Source organism: Poecilia mexicana, unplaced genomic scaffold (assembly GCF_051168715.1).
Source record: "Poecilia mexicana isolate PSO_F unplaced genomic scaffold, ASM5116871v1 scaffold_2, whole genome shotgun sequence".
NCBI classification, from domain to species: domain Eukaryota; kingdom Metazoa; phylum Chordata; class Actinopteri; order Cyprinodontiformes; family Poeciliidae; genus Poecilia; species Poecilia mexicana.
In genome coordinates, this window is record NW_028263371.1 from 8,033,878 (window position 1) to 8,049,304 (window position 15,427).

Consider the following 15,427-nt stretch of genomic DNA (forward strand, 5'->3'; position numbering starts at 1 on the left):
TTGTCCGTCCATCCGGGTTAAATGTCCCACCGGCTCTCTGCGGGTATTTGTATCGCTCTAAATCTTACAATGAACATTTCTAAAATGCTATACCGTACGAGTGGAATATAGTCCTGCGTCGAGCCGTATTTTAGGAAAATGACCGCTGCAGGACAATAAATGTCACATTCAAGGGCGACTTTGCCTCTGCAGTTTGAAGGTAATTTCTGCTTTCCGACTCGAAACTCAGAGGACACGAACAAGGGAAAACAAGGAGAACCACCATGCTTCAGCTGGGAGATGAAGTCACCCTCTACTCGCTGGTCTTCGTGTTGGTCCTGCTGGGAACCCGGAGCCCCTTGTGGTCCACCGCCCTCACGACCTCCCTCTATCTGTTTGTAGCCATGTTCAGGTTCCCTCAGCTGGCGACCAGCAGGGCACGGCAGGTACTGAACCCAGTAGCGGGAAAGGCTTCCGCGATCGCTCACCGAGGCGGTGGACACGACGCCCCGGAGAACACGATAGCAGCCATACGGGAGGTGAGAGTCGGTGCCAACAAAGACAGAACTTTCCACTTATCTTTAGTCTGTGAAGGAATTTATTTGGGAGAACTCCACTAATTAAAATTGTGATCTTACTGGGTTTTATTTATGAGTATCGGAGTAAAGAGGGCTCACTGCAGTTTTTTGTAATACAATCATTCACTGCAGGTTTTATATCTGTTGTATGACACAATTTGATTCACATAAAGATTTTTGCAACCTATAGTTATATAGTTCTTTCTAGATAAGAACTTACTTCCCTTTTATTTATGAAGAAAGCAAGGTTTTTCCCAAACTTCTCAGTTTTAACCAACTTGGTCAACAAAACTGGAAGTGAGAGCTGAATTTTTCTTTTCCACAGATAAACATATTAAAATATGTATAGATTGAGTCAAACATTTATTTTTCGCATGTTCTTGAGGTTTTCCCCATTACCTTAAACTTGTTCTCCAAACTTGTTTTGCAAGTATGACTTAAGAAAAAAATGTCTATTCATCCTTCTTTAGTTTGACTTTTCACCTCAAGTGAAAAACAAATCTGTAAAAATTAAACCTCAGATTCCAGGTTCAGGATATCTTTTATTTTCCTTGTAAACAAATTTAACAGCAGAACAGTTAAATTTGCTGTTAAATTGAATATGATTACCCAGCATTGAACCTCACATTTGAAGTACCGTTTTAGTGACTGGGCTTTTCTTAATCTGCAACAATGTATCAAGCTAAGAAAAAGACGAGGACCTTACTAAGGACCTTATAAGGCCCAAAGTTGCTGAATGGACTGAACTTTAACAGTGACCGCGTCTTTCAACATAGTACAGCGTGTCCAGACGACTTCATCTGGTCAATTATAGAGCTTGTTGCTTAGCAACAGCATGTATTATCAATCCCGTACTCGACTTAATACGTCTGATAATTGTGTACCAAATGTTTCTTTGCGACACTACAGTAAAAACAGTTTGTACTTTCAATCATCAGCGCAGATCCCTAAATAAAAGTTCTGACGCAACAGTGACACCTAGGGGCTCAACTCGCCTCCTACATGTAATTTTAAACAGTTTCCAGAGAAACTGGATGTGGAGATCAGCCTTGTCAGCGCCGCCGCTGGTTCTTATAGCGTCGCTCTTTCAAAGGAGTTTGTAGCACCTATCTAACCTGTTAAATAAACTTAACTAAATAAAATAACTTTTTTTCTTCAGTTTTGTCATGTTTTGTCTGAAAAATGTTTTCTTTTTGAAAATCTCACGTTACATGTATGCATTTCTTTCTTCCTCCGCTTATAGGCGAGTAGGAATGGTGCGACCGGTGTTGAGTTGGACTTGGGGTTCTCTGCAGATGGGGTCCCAATCCTCATGCACGATGACACCGTAGATCGGACCACCAACGGTTCGGGCCCACTCAACAAGATGAGCTTCTCTGAGCTGCGCAAACTAGATGCATCTGCTAAACATCGATTCAGGTGAGAAACGGACACAGAATGCAGAAGGATCTAAACTCCTGTACACATGTCTGTCATGCTGTTGGGTAACAAGATGATCAAATGATTGAGTTCAAAGGCAGAATGTAGCAGTTAATTTATAAAATACACGTATTATTGTGAGATGAATATAAAGGTATTGTTTTGGTTATTATCTAATCAGAATACAACTTCTCGTTTCTAAGGCCTGACTTATGAATGAGCTCTGGTTTTCTCACTAGGTCCAAGTTTGTTGGTGAGAAGATCCCAACTCTGGAAGAGGCGGTGAAGGAATGCATCAAGCTGAAGCTCACCATTTACTTTGATGTCAAAGGTCATCCAGATGAGGTGCAGCCAACAAAACTAACAAAACAGAGTTGATGATGTGCGGCTGGTTTTATTGATTTGCATCCAGGTGAAAGTGGAAAAGGATACTGGGCCTCTCCTGTGCGTTGCAGAAATAATCCTACCTCTCTCGAACGCTTCCACATTCGGTCACTGCAGTTTATATTACTGGAGTGTTTTGTGCAACAGATTGAAGTAAAGTGGAAAGAATAGTTATGTACTAATTTGCATCACTTTTGTAAGGCACCGTAACACAAGGTCCAACAATGGAGACAATGGTTGAAATGAAATCTTCATTAAAAACTAAAACAGATCTAAAGGCTTCATCAGAACAACATAGAATAAGAGGATAATTAGTGATAAATGGGTGCAGATATGACACTAATATAGTGTCATTTTTCTTCAATAACATTTAAATATACTGATTGCTTATATGGAGCAATAAAGATAAAATTAAAGAAGCTTATTATTAAATCTTGTCACACTTTAGTTTTGAATTAATACTGAAGGTGTTAAATTTGTTTTTTTTTTAAAAAGGAAAATCATATCAATATTAATCAATATTAAGTGTGACAGAGATGCACATGTGTTTGGCCAGACGGCTCTGTGTTTCCAGTTTGTATTCAGGCTTTTAGGCACTTAATAACTAAGTTGGTTGATGCAGTGTTGAATGTTTTCAGTTTATTTTTTTTGGTTGTGACATTTTTTTGAGTGGAGGGCCCACAGCGGTGTGTCTGTACTCGCACCATGTGGTCGTTTGGAAACAGAACAAACAAAAACACTTGCTGCAAAAAGAAAAAAAGAAAAGAACCAAAAAACTGACTGACCTTCTGCATCCCTCTGTTTTTCCTTCCCGTCCAGTCGGCTGCAGCGCTTAAAGACTTGTACAAGAAATATCCGGTTCTCTACAACAGCAGCATCGTCTGCTCCTTCCAACCCAAAGTCATCTACAGGGTAAGAGCATGGTTGATCTCTGGAAACCTTTTGTTTTTTTGTTTTGTTTTTTTAAAGCAGAAGGTTTAAAGTTAATTTTACCCAACCCCTACATGGCAACATAAGTTCCCAAAAGATTACATTTGTCGTTTTTGTGTTTGTGTTACTTTTATCCATTTTCCTTGGAGCGACGCTTGCTTCGTTGCTTTGCTGTGAAACGTTACGGTTACACAATCCTGGTCAAACCCATCCCTCAAAAACAAGTTTCCACTCGCACTTGCCTGTGAAGGCATCACAAAAAGCCGTAAATCTGCTTGATCCGAGTTGTTTTAAGCATGCGCGCTTGTATTTATTTTTCCCTTTTTTACTTTTGCGTGCTTTCTCGTTGGTAGCTGTTCAGTTGTGTTCTCGACGGCCGCAGCAGGTGATTCTCGCCGTGTTTGAGAAAGCTGCTTCTGACCTGCACATACTTTCAGTTCAGGATGAACCGATACGAAAAGCCGTTATTAAAATTGCCACAATATATTGCTACATTGCTTCTAAATTTGAGCACTTCTAGTTTAGATATATAAAGGTTATTACTCAAATGCAACTTGAATGATTCAGAATTTAAGACAAAATATATCCTCATGGGCTTGATTGTTTTGCATGTTTTAATACCTTTGCACTTTGAGAAATCTTAAATTATCTTAGCCAGCGATGTTGTTTTTTTTTACTTTTGTACGTTTGTTAGTAAAAAAAAGAGATAAACCTCGGTTTAAAAATAACTCACAGCAGTTAAATCTGTGGTTTCCTCTATCAGATCATTCCCGTCACATAGATCTGTCGTTGCTGCTACAGTTCAGAGTTTCAAACATTTTTTTGTTTTGTTTGCTTTGTTTTGTCCAGATGAGACAGAGCGACCCTGAAGTGCTCACGGCGTTGACCCACAGGCCGTGGAGCTTGAGCTGTCTCGGCGACGGTACGCCACGTTTTTCCTCGCTATGGCAACATCACTGGATGATGATGATGGACATCTTGTTGGACTGGGCACACCATCACCTGCTGTGGAGGCTGTGCGGCATCTCCGCCTTCCTGATCCAGAAAAACGTCGTGTCACAGTGAGTTTAAGCCAGCCGGTCTTCGTCTGAAATTCAACACTTGCTCTGAAGGCGCGCTCCCACGACGATCCAGAAGGCTTATGTTTTTATCATGTCGACGTGTTCTCCATGCGCTCCTGTTGAACTCATCCTCATACGTGTCTTCCTGTCTGCAGGGACTATGTCCAGTACTGGGCTCGAAGGGGAGTGGAAGTCGTAGCCTGGACCATCAACACAAAACTGGAGAAAGATTATTTCCAGGAGGTGCTACACATCAATTACATCACAGACAGCCTTGTGGAAGATTGTGAACCTCATTACTGAGACACACGGTCAATGGCTGCCCACAACGTCTCGTTATCAGATAACATCCTTAAAATGAAAGAGGATGTTTCAAGTAATTACTCCTCAGCTATCAGTGTCAACAGATAAGGCCCTCTTCTCACCAGACTCAGACCATGTGACAACGTTAAAACTAAACGGAAATATCTACCGCGGTGCGCCAAGAGCACAAGTGTGATTTTCTTTGTTCGAGTTCCCCCACTGCTTTTAGAAAAGCGCACACACCTCCATGCTGCACATATGCAGCTTGCTGCGGTGGTTGAATGTGATGGTGGAGGAGCAGAAACCTATCGTATTTACAGAAATCTTTCTCAGATTGCAAGGAAACTTCATTGTGAAACAGTGATACTGTTCTGACAGAATGGTATAAAAAAAGCAGCAACTTTCCACTCAAGTTTTTTTTCTCCCTCCCCCCAAATTTGCTACAATCTAGCAAAATTTAAATAGCTTTGAAGATTACAGGGCTATCCCAATCTGTTGTGAAGAGGGTCGGATAAATCACATGTTCCAGTTCTGTAAACTTAAGCTGAGTTTTATCTGTCGATTTTCAAACTTTTTAAACTTTATTTCTAACTTCGTAATAAGAGGCCATGTATCAGGTTTTGTGTTTCCTTTTAGACACTTTATAAATATGATCAATTCAGTTGCACATGTGGTGCATACAGAGATTTTCAGACAGTGTCCTTGTGCTCTTTGTCTTAAACGGACTCGTGTCAGACTGTCTGTGCAAAAGTCTTTACAGGGTTTTCTGGGCTCCTCAGTTTATCTTTGGACAATGGCTGCTAGCATTAAACTAATATTTAGTTTAGTTTGACGGTTTTTTAAAGAATCCTTTGAATTTATTGATTTGGCCACTTAAAGTGCAAATCCACTGTGAAAAGCTCTGAACTTAAGGAATAAAACAGTTTTGTGTCTGCAAACGTTGACTTTTAAAAGAACCTTTGAATTTTAACAGAGTACATATGAACACGTACTCAGTACCACTCTGGTTTGAGCTCTTTCACAAAGAACGATGAGCAGGAACAGAATAAAAAAGTCGCAAACAATCCCCACTGCAAAAACCTGGTGGTGGCAGCTTCATTGGTTTTCTGGTCAGAGTTGGTGTCCAGTATTGAATCGAATACAGGACAATCCTGCATTTTCAGTCTTTAAGTAAATATTCGCCTTTTTGACATAATTTTAATCTGACTAAAATGTACCATGAAGAAAACAACCAATGTCCAAAAGATTAAAGAACCATAAGATAACTTCCATTTGAAACAAAATGGAGGGGGAAACATGACAAATTAAGACTTTTCCACAGAAAGACTTCTGTACTCAGGATTTTAATAAGTTGTTTGTTTGTTTGTTTCCTGTCTTTATTTTGCTTGTTGTTGATGCCTGTGACGTTTGTCCTTCCACACGAAAAGGGAGCGTGTGATAAACTACCTATAATATGTCTTGTTTATGAATATGAAGAATGACTGAGAGTCAATGCGCTGGTTTAATGCAGATCAGTCTTCCTCTACGCTCATGTTTGGAAGAACTTGTGATTATAAAAAAAAAAAAGTATATGACTATACTTTTTTTTTTTTTTTTTTTTGGTCAAAGTAATTTATCTCCATTTATTCAGAATAGTGGGAGTGGCACAGAAATACTGTGATTTATGACAATAAATAACCAAATCTGGAAGCAAGAAAGTAAGTGCATAAGCAGAAAAAACTTAGAAATGCTGAAAGAAACAGAAAGTTTGTGTGGAGTTAAAATCTCTAAGGTAACAAATATCTTTGGAAACTCTTTTAAAACATCCGTCCATCCTTGATCTTATGTGAGTTTTACAGTTTGTCTTTGTTAATTATTAAATTACACACAAATGATCACATAGTTACATTATGGGTAAAGGGAAAAAAAGGTACTTTTGGTTCAATTGGGTTTACTTTGGTAAAACTGCTTTTATGGTAGACCTACTTAAAGAAACATAAAATGAAATATAATAGATACATTAAGATATTTATTCCTACTTATTTCTAAACTGCTCTCAATCTTTTATTAGCTGTTTATATATATATATATATATATATATATATATATATATTGCAGATTATTTCTGTTAAGTCCAGAAATGTCCATTTAAAGAATAAGAAACTATCAAACAAATGTGTCTTTAGTGTTTTACTAAACGGTGGTATTGTACAAATATGTAAGCAGGCAACTGGTCTCTCTCTCTGCAGACTGAGTAAACTGAAAAGAAGCAAATAACGAGCCGCGCCAATTACACGTGTGATAAACGAAATCACAATAAGTGAGACGTCTTTGTAGAATGCAGCTGTAACTGATAATGTATACTTGAGTATTTCAGAGCACGTGATTATATTTCTGCTTGTGTTTTACTAACCTCACATCTTTTACACTCTGTACAGAAAGTGATTGTAAGCGGTCATAAAGTGGAATGCCTATTTCATTGTCCTAAAATATAACAATGTTTGGGTTCTTATGGTGGAATATGTCTGTGTTTATGTGTGGAAGGAGTTTTCGGAGCAGAAACGGATTCACGTTGGATCAGGTTTTTACGTTTTGTAGCATCTCGGTTGATCTGATTGTCAAGCAATCCAGCAGTTCCTCTACAAGAAGGAAGACAATTCGTCTGCGGTAAAAAGGCAAAACCCTCTAAAGAACATGGAATAGTACAGATGTTACTTTGTAAAATGATTAAAGTCCAGTTTGTTTGTGTAACACATTTCAGCAACAAGGCAGTTCAAAGGGTTTTAGATCATAAAAACATAATATATTTGCCAATTATTACCTATTGTCACATACCATCGTCAATCAACTCAAATGTGTTGATCAGTGTTTCACTCTAAACTGCTGAGTTTTTTTTAGCCTTCATTTAAAAGAAATTCAGTGTTTCAGCGTCTTTGCAGTTTTCTGGAAGTTTGTCCCAGATTAGTGGTGCATAGCTGCTGAATGCTGATTCTTCATACCTCCCTCCCCCCAAATAACTCATTTGTTCTTGTCACAACCTCAAACTTTGATGTATTTTATTGGATAGAGCCTTCCAATTGAAACAGAAAATGAAATCTTGGGAGAGATTTTGCTTTTTCATTTTTATCTCCGTGTAAATAAAGCTGTTCTGTGATGACCTCGGAGTGCCGTTATCAAACAAACTGCATCACAAAGAACACAGCAGGCAGAAAACAATATCCTAAGCTCCAGTTCATGACCCGACAAGGAAGGCCATTGTAGAAATAAGTTAACATATGGAAGAGGTTGTCGAAGGTCGGCTAACGAGAATGTATAAAACCCCTTGGGCTACACCTACAACACCATGTGTATCGGAAAACTAACATTGTTTGTACATCAACCACATTGTGAAACATGGCAATAGCAGCATTGTTCTGTGGGGACTTATTTTCTTCAGTGGAAAAAGAAGTTGGTCCATGTGGAGAAATGTAGGAAAACTTTAACTAGAGACCGGGGGCAGGGGGGAGAATGGGACAAATTCCACCTTCTAAGCAGGGCGATCCAGAGCTGTGATGGTTTAAGACTAAAGCCAAATTTATGTTAGAATGTCCTAGTCAAAGTCCATTGGCGTTAACACTATCCATCCGATCTGAGCAAAGAAGACTTTCTGACTTGGTTGGGCTAAATATAAGCTAAAGCCTGTTGCAAATTAAAGTAACTTTGCTCACTTGGGTCACATAAGCTCTTCTTGACCAAATCTGCATGTAAATACCAGACAATGGGAGCTGCAACACTAATATCCAGCTTTTTATTAATTTTTAGATGCCAAAGCTAGATGGTTTTTGGTGAACAGCTAGCAGAAATGAAGGGAAGTCTTTTGAGTTCTCATGTGATTTATTTTTTTTTTTTTTGTTTGTTCAGTTTAGTTTAAGGAGGTGTCATTTATTCATCTAGCAAAAGTTTTCTGACTTCACTGTTAACCCTGTAGCATTGTGGATGATTAACTCGCTGCTGTCTGACCCAGATAGTGTGGATGAATGGGGGGAGGCGGAGGGTGACTGAGTAGTATTGGATATCACCGCAGATAAGCCTGTCTGAGCCGCTTCTCGTCTCCGCTGAGCTCCAGGAGCTAAACGCAGACGGTCGGCTGACACTCAGGTGGTTTTGTTCACCGGAACACCAGCTGCTACCTGTGCTTTACGGCCCTTAGATCCCAGAGTGATGCTATTAACGGATCCCGCTAGAAAAAATTAAGCCACCGTAGAGCTAAGTATCCATGGAAACCGGAGAGCATTTGTTAAATAATCACGAAATGCTGAGCCACTGTGTAGTGAAACTTTGTTAATTAACAACCACGCGGACTGGAAAACATTTGGTCTCTGCTTGTAGTGGTTTATTAGGTGAAAGGTGAACACTTGGTTCCGCCTACGTAGATTAAAGAGAAACAAGGCTAGCGGAAACCAAGGGTTTTCAACTTCAAAATAAAAGCCTACGCTGTATTCGCCAGCGTCACAACAACCCATAAAGGCATAGTGAAAAATGTTTTGTGTTATTAAGGGTAATCTTAAAACAAGTGTTTCTTTTAAACTTGTTTAAAATATATTTTACAGAGCGCTTTAATAATTCACTAACAAATCCGTCTTGCAACCTCAAACAGTAAAACAATGCATCTAAAACATAAATTTCTGGGGGGTTTTATTGCACAATGTTCCAGTAAAAAAGATAAATCTGTACTAAAATAACATATTTAAACAATTCACTATACATGCATCATTTGTTTAACACTGATTTTATTTAATTAATTACATACTTTTACCTCAATATTTGATCAGATACTGTTTAAAGAGAAAAAGATCTACATTTCAAATAACATATTCCAATGTTTTACGTTGCTTGTTGTTTCAATTGTTTTTTTGAGATATGATGAAATAAAGTTCATAAAAAGGCTATAAAGTGTCTCGTAAGCAATTTCAGTGTTTAATAAACAATACTGATCCAAATACTGACCCCTGTGGGACTCCAAAAATGTCTAGTCTCTCCTCTAAATGAGTGGATTAACGATGTACCTTTTGATGGTTAAACCTTTACTGGTAGCGTAAGGGTTTTATTTTGAAGTTCGTCACCGGAAGCTTTAGAATTTTCAATGTGTAGCTTCACAAAGTACGAGCGTGATAGTTCCTAGTCCTTATGAAAGTAAAGTGCGCTTCGCCCTTGTAATCTGTCAGAGGAGCAGGCGTATTGCAGTCATCTTCGGAGCTGCAGCGGTGTTCAGCAGATACAGTGTCCGGCTCAGAGAGTCACAGTGCTCAGGCGTCAGGAAGCGTTCATCCCTCCTCCTGTGCACGGTCCCCGGCACCCTGGACCCGGGTTCTCCTTGAATGACCTACACAGCACCCTAAAGAACACGCAGTGGTCCCATTGGCACCCGGAGGACAGCAGCCGGTTCGGAGCGCACTGCTATATAACACAGCAGCTGACGGAGCCAAACAGAGCGAGTCCCATGCAGGCTTCTGGCCGACCTCAGAGCGGCTGACCCCAGGCCACAAGCCGCAAAGCAGGACGCGCTGCGTCAGGGGGAGCGAGCTGGAAGTTTACGGTGAAGAGTTTAAAGGTGGTCACCGGGGAAGAGGCACACACTTGAAGGGCTTATTACTGCGTCCTGACATCACATGATGTACACAATCACCAGGGGTCCCAGCAAACTTGTTACACAAAGGAGGACAGGTGAGTGAGAGGCGGGGCGGGTTATCTAATGAAGCTTCATGGAGGAAAGTTTGCTCGTTTGAGTTTTTTTTTTTTTTTTTTAACTGCACAAGGTTAAACAGTTGGATTTCACCTCAGGTCCCACCCAGCAGGTCGAGAGCAAGTTCAGCGACTTGAAGCTAAAGCCCACATCTTGGCTCACCTCAAAGTGAGTACACTCCGTCTTTATTCTATTACCGCACCTGTAATTATGGAGTTTTGTTTACGCGATTCGCGCTGGCAGCCGCGTGGGCCCAAAATACTTCTTCCCACGTGGGACTAGCAGTGCGATCATGTAACGCCTCGACGTGGCCTGCCTCCATTATCGGACGTTTCTTTTTTTCTTTTCCTTTTAGACCCGCTCTTCCCCTTAGAGACTCTCTCAGGTCAAACCTTTGTCTACGTTTACTTTAGAGTCACATTTCGACGTTTCTATGGGGCATTCATGATCGGTTGTAAAATCAGGTTCTACCTGTAAACCCACATCTTCTGGAGTCCTTTCATATGCTAGTCATTTTCCGCGACTCAATAATAATGGATAATAATGTTTTTGTTTTTTATTTTGTTTTTTTTTTTTTTTTGGGGGGGGAAGGGGGGGGAGGATGGGCTTTCATAAAAAATGTCCAAGTTCTGATTTTTTTATTATTATTATTATTCAGCAAAGACGGCTGCATATCAGGAAAAATTGGTATTTCTCATAATCTTGTTATACTTTCTCATAATAATGACTGATACGAGTGGCAGAAATGGGCTTTACATCATACAAATTAACACAGAATATTTCTAATAATTTATGCTTCTTCTTTTGGATTTTATGATCAGATTTGGTGATTTGTTTTTAAATGTGAAATTTAGATACAACCTGTTTCTGTTTTTCTGTTGGACAGAAACTTATATTTGGCCTGATTATTTTCTTATAATAAGAAGGAATCTATTTAGGCTTCCAACAGAAACTAAGCTTGTTGTAATTTTCCATTATATCCTTGACCAGCAGTCGAACATGGGCTACTGCTAGTCAATAAAAAAAAAACTGAAAAATTGGAGAACCATTGATCAAGACAAGTTCAACATTTGCTCCATGGAATTAAAAATAGAGACGATTTAAAACTAACTTTCATAAAATGAATGCATGAACCTTCTTATACAGTCTAAACAAGGTTCTGTTGTGAACCTCATGTTTTACCTCGGTTTCCCAGCTGCTGTTTGCTCCCAGTGGGTTAAAACCTCAGCCTCAATTCACTTAACTTGCCTCAACAAATATGGCTTCTCTAACGATCGGCGCGCCGTCCTCCCCGCAGCTCTCCGCCTCCGAAGATCGTCTTCAATCGGCTCAACGGGAAGCGCCACAACGGGACGGCCACGCAGAAGAACCAGAGCCCGGCCGCAGAGGGATTCACACCGGCGCACGAGGAGAACGTCAGATTCGTCTACGAAGGTGAGGATCACCGGATCAGTGGGGCGCGCGCGGGGTCAGACGTCCCGATCTGATCCCGAAGCCGAACAGAGATCTTGTTGCGCAAAGTGTGTGGGAGTCAGAGGTCGAGAAGATCGGAAGGAGGACGGTTTTTGATGCGAACTTGCGATTCCGTGGGAGCGGATATCGTCTGTTTTTAAGCATTTCAAATTTGATATCGTGTAAAAATGAGACATGGGCTGTCCGTACATCCACCTGACCTCAGGTTAAGAAAGTGACGTTTTATTTAAACATGAATTCATGTTTAAATTGATACCTGACCCGTAGAATAAAAAAAAATGTTTTAAAAATTCTTCACAAAGCAAAACAAAAGATCTCACAGAGTGAGATGTATCATGCAGAACAGAAACAAAGTCACTGACATGTATGTGAAAAGCAAGTTCAAGGCAAAGGCCTCTTTTCTTGAATTTTCTTCCACATATGAGGGACTTTGGCAAATTTTTATTTCCATTCAGAAAAAATACCCCAGAGGAGCTCTGCTCTTCTCACTGTGACGCCATGTTATGATTTCTCGTTAAACAGGTGGCGTAATTAAATCTAACCCAGAACAGGTTCTCAAGTTAATTTCGATGTGTCCCGTCTACAGTAATTAAGCACCATTTTTCCAACAGCGCTTCAGAAATCGAAGGTCGCTTCGAGTTACTTTAATGTGGGTCAGCGCGGACCCGGCGTCCCTCGGTGGGAAAATAACAGCTCGGACGGCTGGGTTTGTGTAAATCAGCAACTTTCTGTTTCCTTTGGGCTTTCGCCAGGAAAGATGTGACTCTGCTGGTTGTTTGTTGCCGCAAACTTCAGCTCTTCGTCGTTGCTGGATCTAAAAGAAGAAATCAAAACCAGTCCCTTAAAACAGCTTTCCTGCAGTAATGTCACTGGGATTTGGATTTCAGATACGGCAGCCTGAGAAATAACAAGTTGATTAAAGATGCAAAACACTGAGACCTTTTGTTCCATTTTGTCAAATTATTTCAATTAGGGCTGCAACTAATGATTGATTTACTCAGTGATTTATTCTATTGATTAGTCTGATGATTAATTGATTAATCGGACAAGGAAAATTAGCACATTCTGCTGTTTTTTCATTGAAGTCGTTTATATGCATATTTCTTGTTTTACTCTTAGTAGTTGAACAGCAATAGGTGCTTAATAGATGTTTTTGTTTTTACTGAATTTAAACCAAGCGATGCTAAGTCTTTACCACTTGAGGAGTTTTGGGTAAAACATATTAGCAGTCAAGCTATTTTTAATCTTTAATGTAAATATTTTTTGTATAGGTTTGGATTAATTATTGCTCCAAGTATGTTCTCCAGTATCATCAATTTCTAAATTAGTTGACGATTATTTCAATCATCAGCTAATCTCAATTAATCGGATTAATCAGCCCAAATTTGAATGTATTTTTACTCTGATTTTAAAGTAGCGCCCAAATTGTGAACTGGAAGCAATTTATTTTGCAGATAAAAATCAAATCCACTGCAATCGGTTGCATTAAGAAGTCCAGCTGTGTGTGTGTCTTGGTCTCAGTGTCTGACATCCTGTGTGTGTGTCTGACTGTGTGCAGTATGGCAGGAAGTGGAGCAGAAGCTGGAAGACCGAGGGGAGTCAGCTGACAGCAAGGGGCCGGTTCAGTACGCAGAGAAGACCCCCGGCACTGTGATGAAGAGTGAGTTACCTCCACTTCTCCAGCTCAGCGCCTCACAAAGCAGAGCCGTCCTCATAAAGCTGATCTCCCGTCTGATTTGTGTCGGGCGGCTCTGTTCCTGCTCGGTGCCCTGCAGAACTTTGAACCAGTAATCTCACCTGGTGTTGATTTATTGGCTTGATTTCGGAAGCGCTGCTGTCATCACCCCGGTTGACTCGAATGCCACTGTGTCTGTTTTTTTGTTTGTTTTTCTGTCTTCCCTCCATACGCAGCCTGAGGCCGGCTTTTAAAACGGCGCCTAAACGTTTCACTCGCCGTTCAGTTTGAGAGGATCTGGCTGTTCCAGATAAACCGGCTCCAGTTTGTAGCTGCAACATTTCTGATGGATTATTTTTAACTTAAGTAGCCAGCACTCTTATATGACTGAAAACAGATATTGACTTCCATTTGCTTTGTATACAGACACATTTTTAAGCCTTTTAGTTTATTTCCTGTATTGTTGCTCATGTTTTTTTTTTCCTCTTCTAAAAATCGCTATAATCTAAGTCTTAAATATCCCAAAGACTGTGCTGAAATGATACATGAAAAAAAACAAGAAAAGCTTCATGGTGAGTGTAGAACTTAAGTAATAATCCAGTCATTTATTATTTAAAATTAATAGATGCCATTTGATCATCTTTGACCTATAAAGACAGGAAACACCCAAACTGAGACTCCATACCGTTCATCTCCTCTGATTAGGTTGAGAATACTTAGTTGAAGTTCAAATAAGCAAGAAAAAGTGAAATGGAGAAGATTGAAAAGAGGGAGGAGGAAATGTAAGAAATTAAAGGAGAAAAATCAGAGAAATCAAGAAAAAAAATAAGGAAGGAGGGAGAATTGAATGTAGAAAAGAAAGAAAGGAGGAAGAAAGATTTAGAAAATTCTGGTTAAACATTTTAACATTTCAAATGGCTACCAGTAATGTCTTTCTGGATTAACCACCTTCACACTGAGCTTGATCTGTTGCTCACTTTCTGTTTGAAGCGTGGTGCATCCACTGAAACCCGTTTACATTTTCTTTTAAACTGACCTCCAGTCTGAGCCAAACGACAAACTCTTGACCAGAAGCTGATTCTCCTTTTTCTTTCCTCCTCTGCCCAGACTTTGTGCCTATAGACCTGGAGGAGTGGTGGGCTCAGCGCTTCCTCGCCAACATCGCCAACCTGTCGTAACCGTACGAGAGCGTCCACCGAAAACGAAGCAAGCCCGCACCGGCGCCGACCGCGAGGTGACCGGACACGAGCCCGTCTCCCGGGGGGCCGCGGTGCTGTGCGTATTTTTCGGAATCTGATTTTAAAGCCCCGTGCTTTACGCTGCTGTAGAGAAATCTGGGTGTGCAATATAAACTCGTCCCCTCCAGTCCCCGAGCGGAGCAGCGGCGACCTGAATGTGGACTCTTGACAGAACTGACCTCATGTTGTGCTGCATTAAAGGACACCTCTCTCTACTTGAACAATGTATGAGAAGCTGTGGGATTTTTCTCGTCTTTAATTAGACACGCACAGCTCTGGGTACGTTTTGGGTGTTTGGATGTTAAAGCTTGAAAAAGTAAAGGAAAAAAAAAAAAAATTTTCAAAACTTGTGTGGTGTGGTTTCTTTAGAAATGTAAATACCGTATTTTTCGGACTATAAGCTGCTACTTTTTCCTCACGCTTTGAACCATGCAGCTTGTAGCCTGGTGCGGCTTTTCTGTGGATTTTTCTTCAACCACCAGGGGGGGCTTTTTAACAGGAAGTGAATTATTGGAAGTCAAAGTAAGTAAGCTCGGCATGAACGCATCCATCGTTCAGCATTGGAGACGCAGGGGCTGCATCAGTAATAAATCCAGATTTATGAAAAACTGAGAGCAGCTGGGATATCAGTGGCTTATATATGTACGTTTCCAGTTTTTTAAAAAAATACTTTGTAGATGCGACTT

General features: G+C 40.2%; 2 protein-coding genes across 3 annotated transcripts; both read left to right on the forward strand.

The window, feature by feature from the left end:
• The first annotated feature begins 15 nt into the window (after positions 1-15).
• On the forward strand, positions 16-7,153 carry gde1 (glycerophosphodiester phosphodiesterase 1). Of its 2 annotated transcripts, XM_088009910.1 has the most exons (7): positions 16-199; positions 382-518; positions 1,801-1,976; positions 2,216-2,321; positions 3,180-3,272; positions 4,140-4,351; positions 4,507-7,153. In XM_088009910.1, exons 1-7 carry the CDS (start codon positions 160-162, stop codon positions 4,652-4,654), a joined length of 912 nt encoding a protein of 303 aa, XP_087866036.1. In that variant the 5' UTR covers positions 16-159; the 3' UTR covers positions 4,655-7,153. The 2 variants fall into 2 exon arrangements, with proteins under 2 accessions (XP_087866036.1, XP_014869019.1); XM_015013533.2 differs by having other exon boundaries at positions 19-518.
• A 2,591-nt stretch (positions 7,154-9,744) lies between these two features.
• Positions 9,745-15,087, forward strand: mcrip2 (MAPK regulated corepressor interacting protein 2). The gene is made up of 5 exons (XM_015013536.2): positions 9,745-10,336; positions 10,454-10,523; positions 11,653-11,789; positions 13,387-13,488; positions 14,611-15,087. Exons 1-5 carry the CDS (start codon positions 10,282-10,284, stop codon positions 14,679-14,681), a joined length of 435 nt encoding a protein of 144 aa, XP_014869022.1. The 5' UTR covers positions 9,745-10,281; the 3' UTR covers positions 14,682-15,087.
• Positions 15,088-15,427: the final 340 nt, after the last annotated feature.

Coding starts and splice junctions, on each gene's coding strand:
- mcrip2 (XM_015013536.2), top strand. CDS start 10,282: ATGATGTACACAATCACCAGGGGTCCCAGCAAACTTGTTACACAAAGG. Junction 10,337..10,453: donor TGTTACACAAAGGAGGACAG/GTGAGTGAGAGG, acceptor ATTTCACCTCAG/GTCCCACCCAGCAGGTCGAG. Junction 13,489..14,610: donor CCCCGGCACTGTGATGAAGA/GTGAGTTACCTC, acceptor TCCTCTGCCCAG/ACTTTGTGCCTATAGACCTG.
- gde1 (XM_015013533.2), top strand. CDS start 264: ATGCTTCAGCTGGGAGATGAAGTCACCCTCTACTCGCTGGTCTTCGTG. Junction 1,977..2,215: donor TCTGCTAAACATCGATTCAG/GTGAGAAACGGA, acceptor TTTTCTCACTAG/GTCCAAGTTTGTTGGTGAGA. Junction 3,273..4,139: donor AACCCAAAGTCATCTACAGG/GTAAGAGCATGG, acceptor TGTTTTGTCCAG/ATGAGACAGAGCGACCCTGA.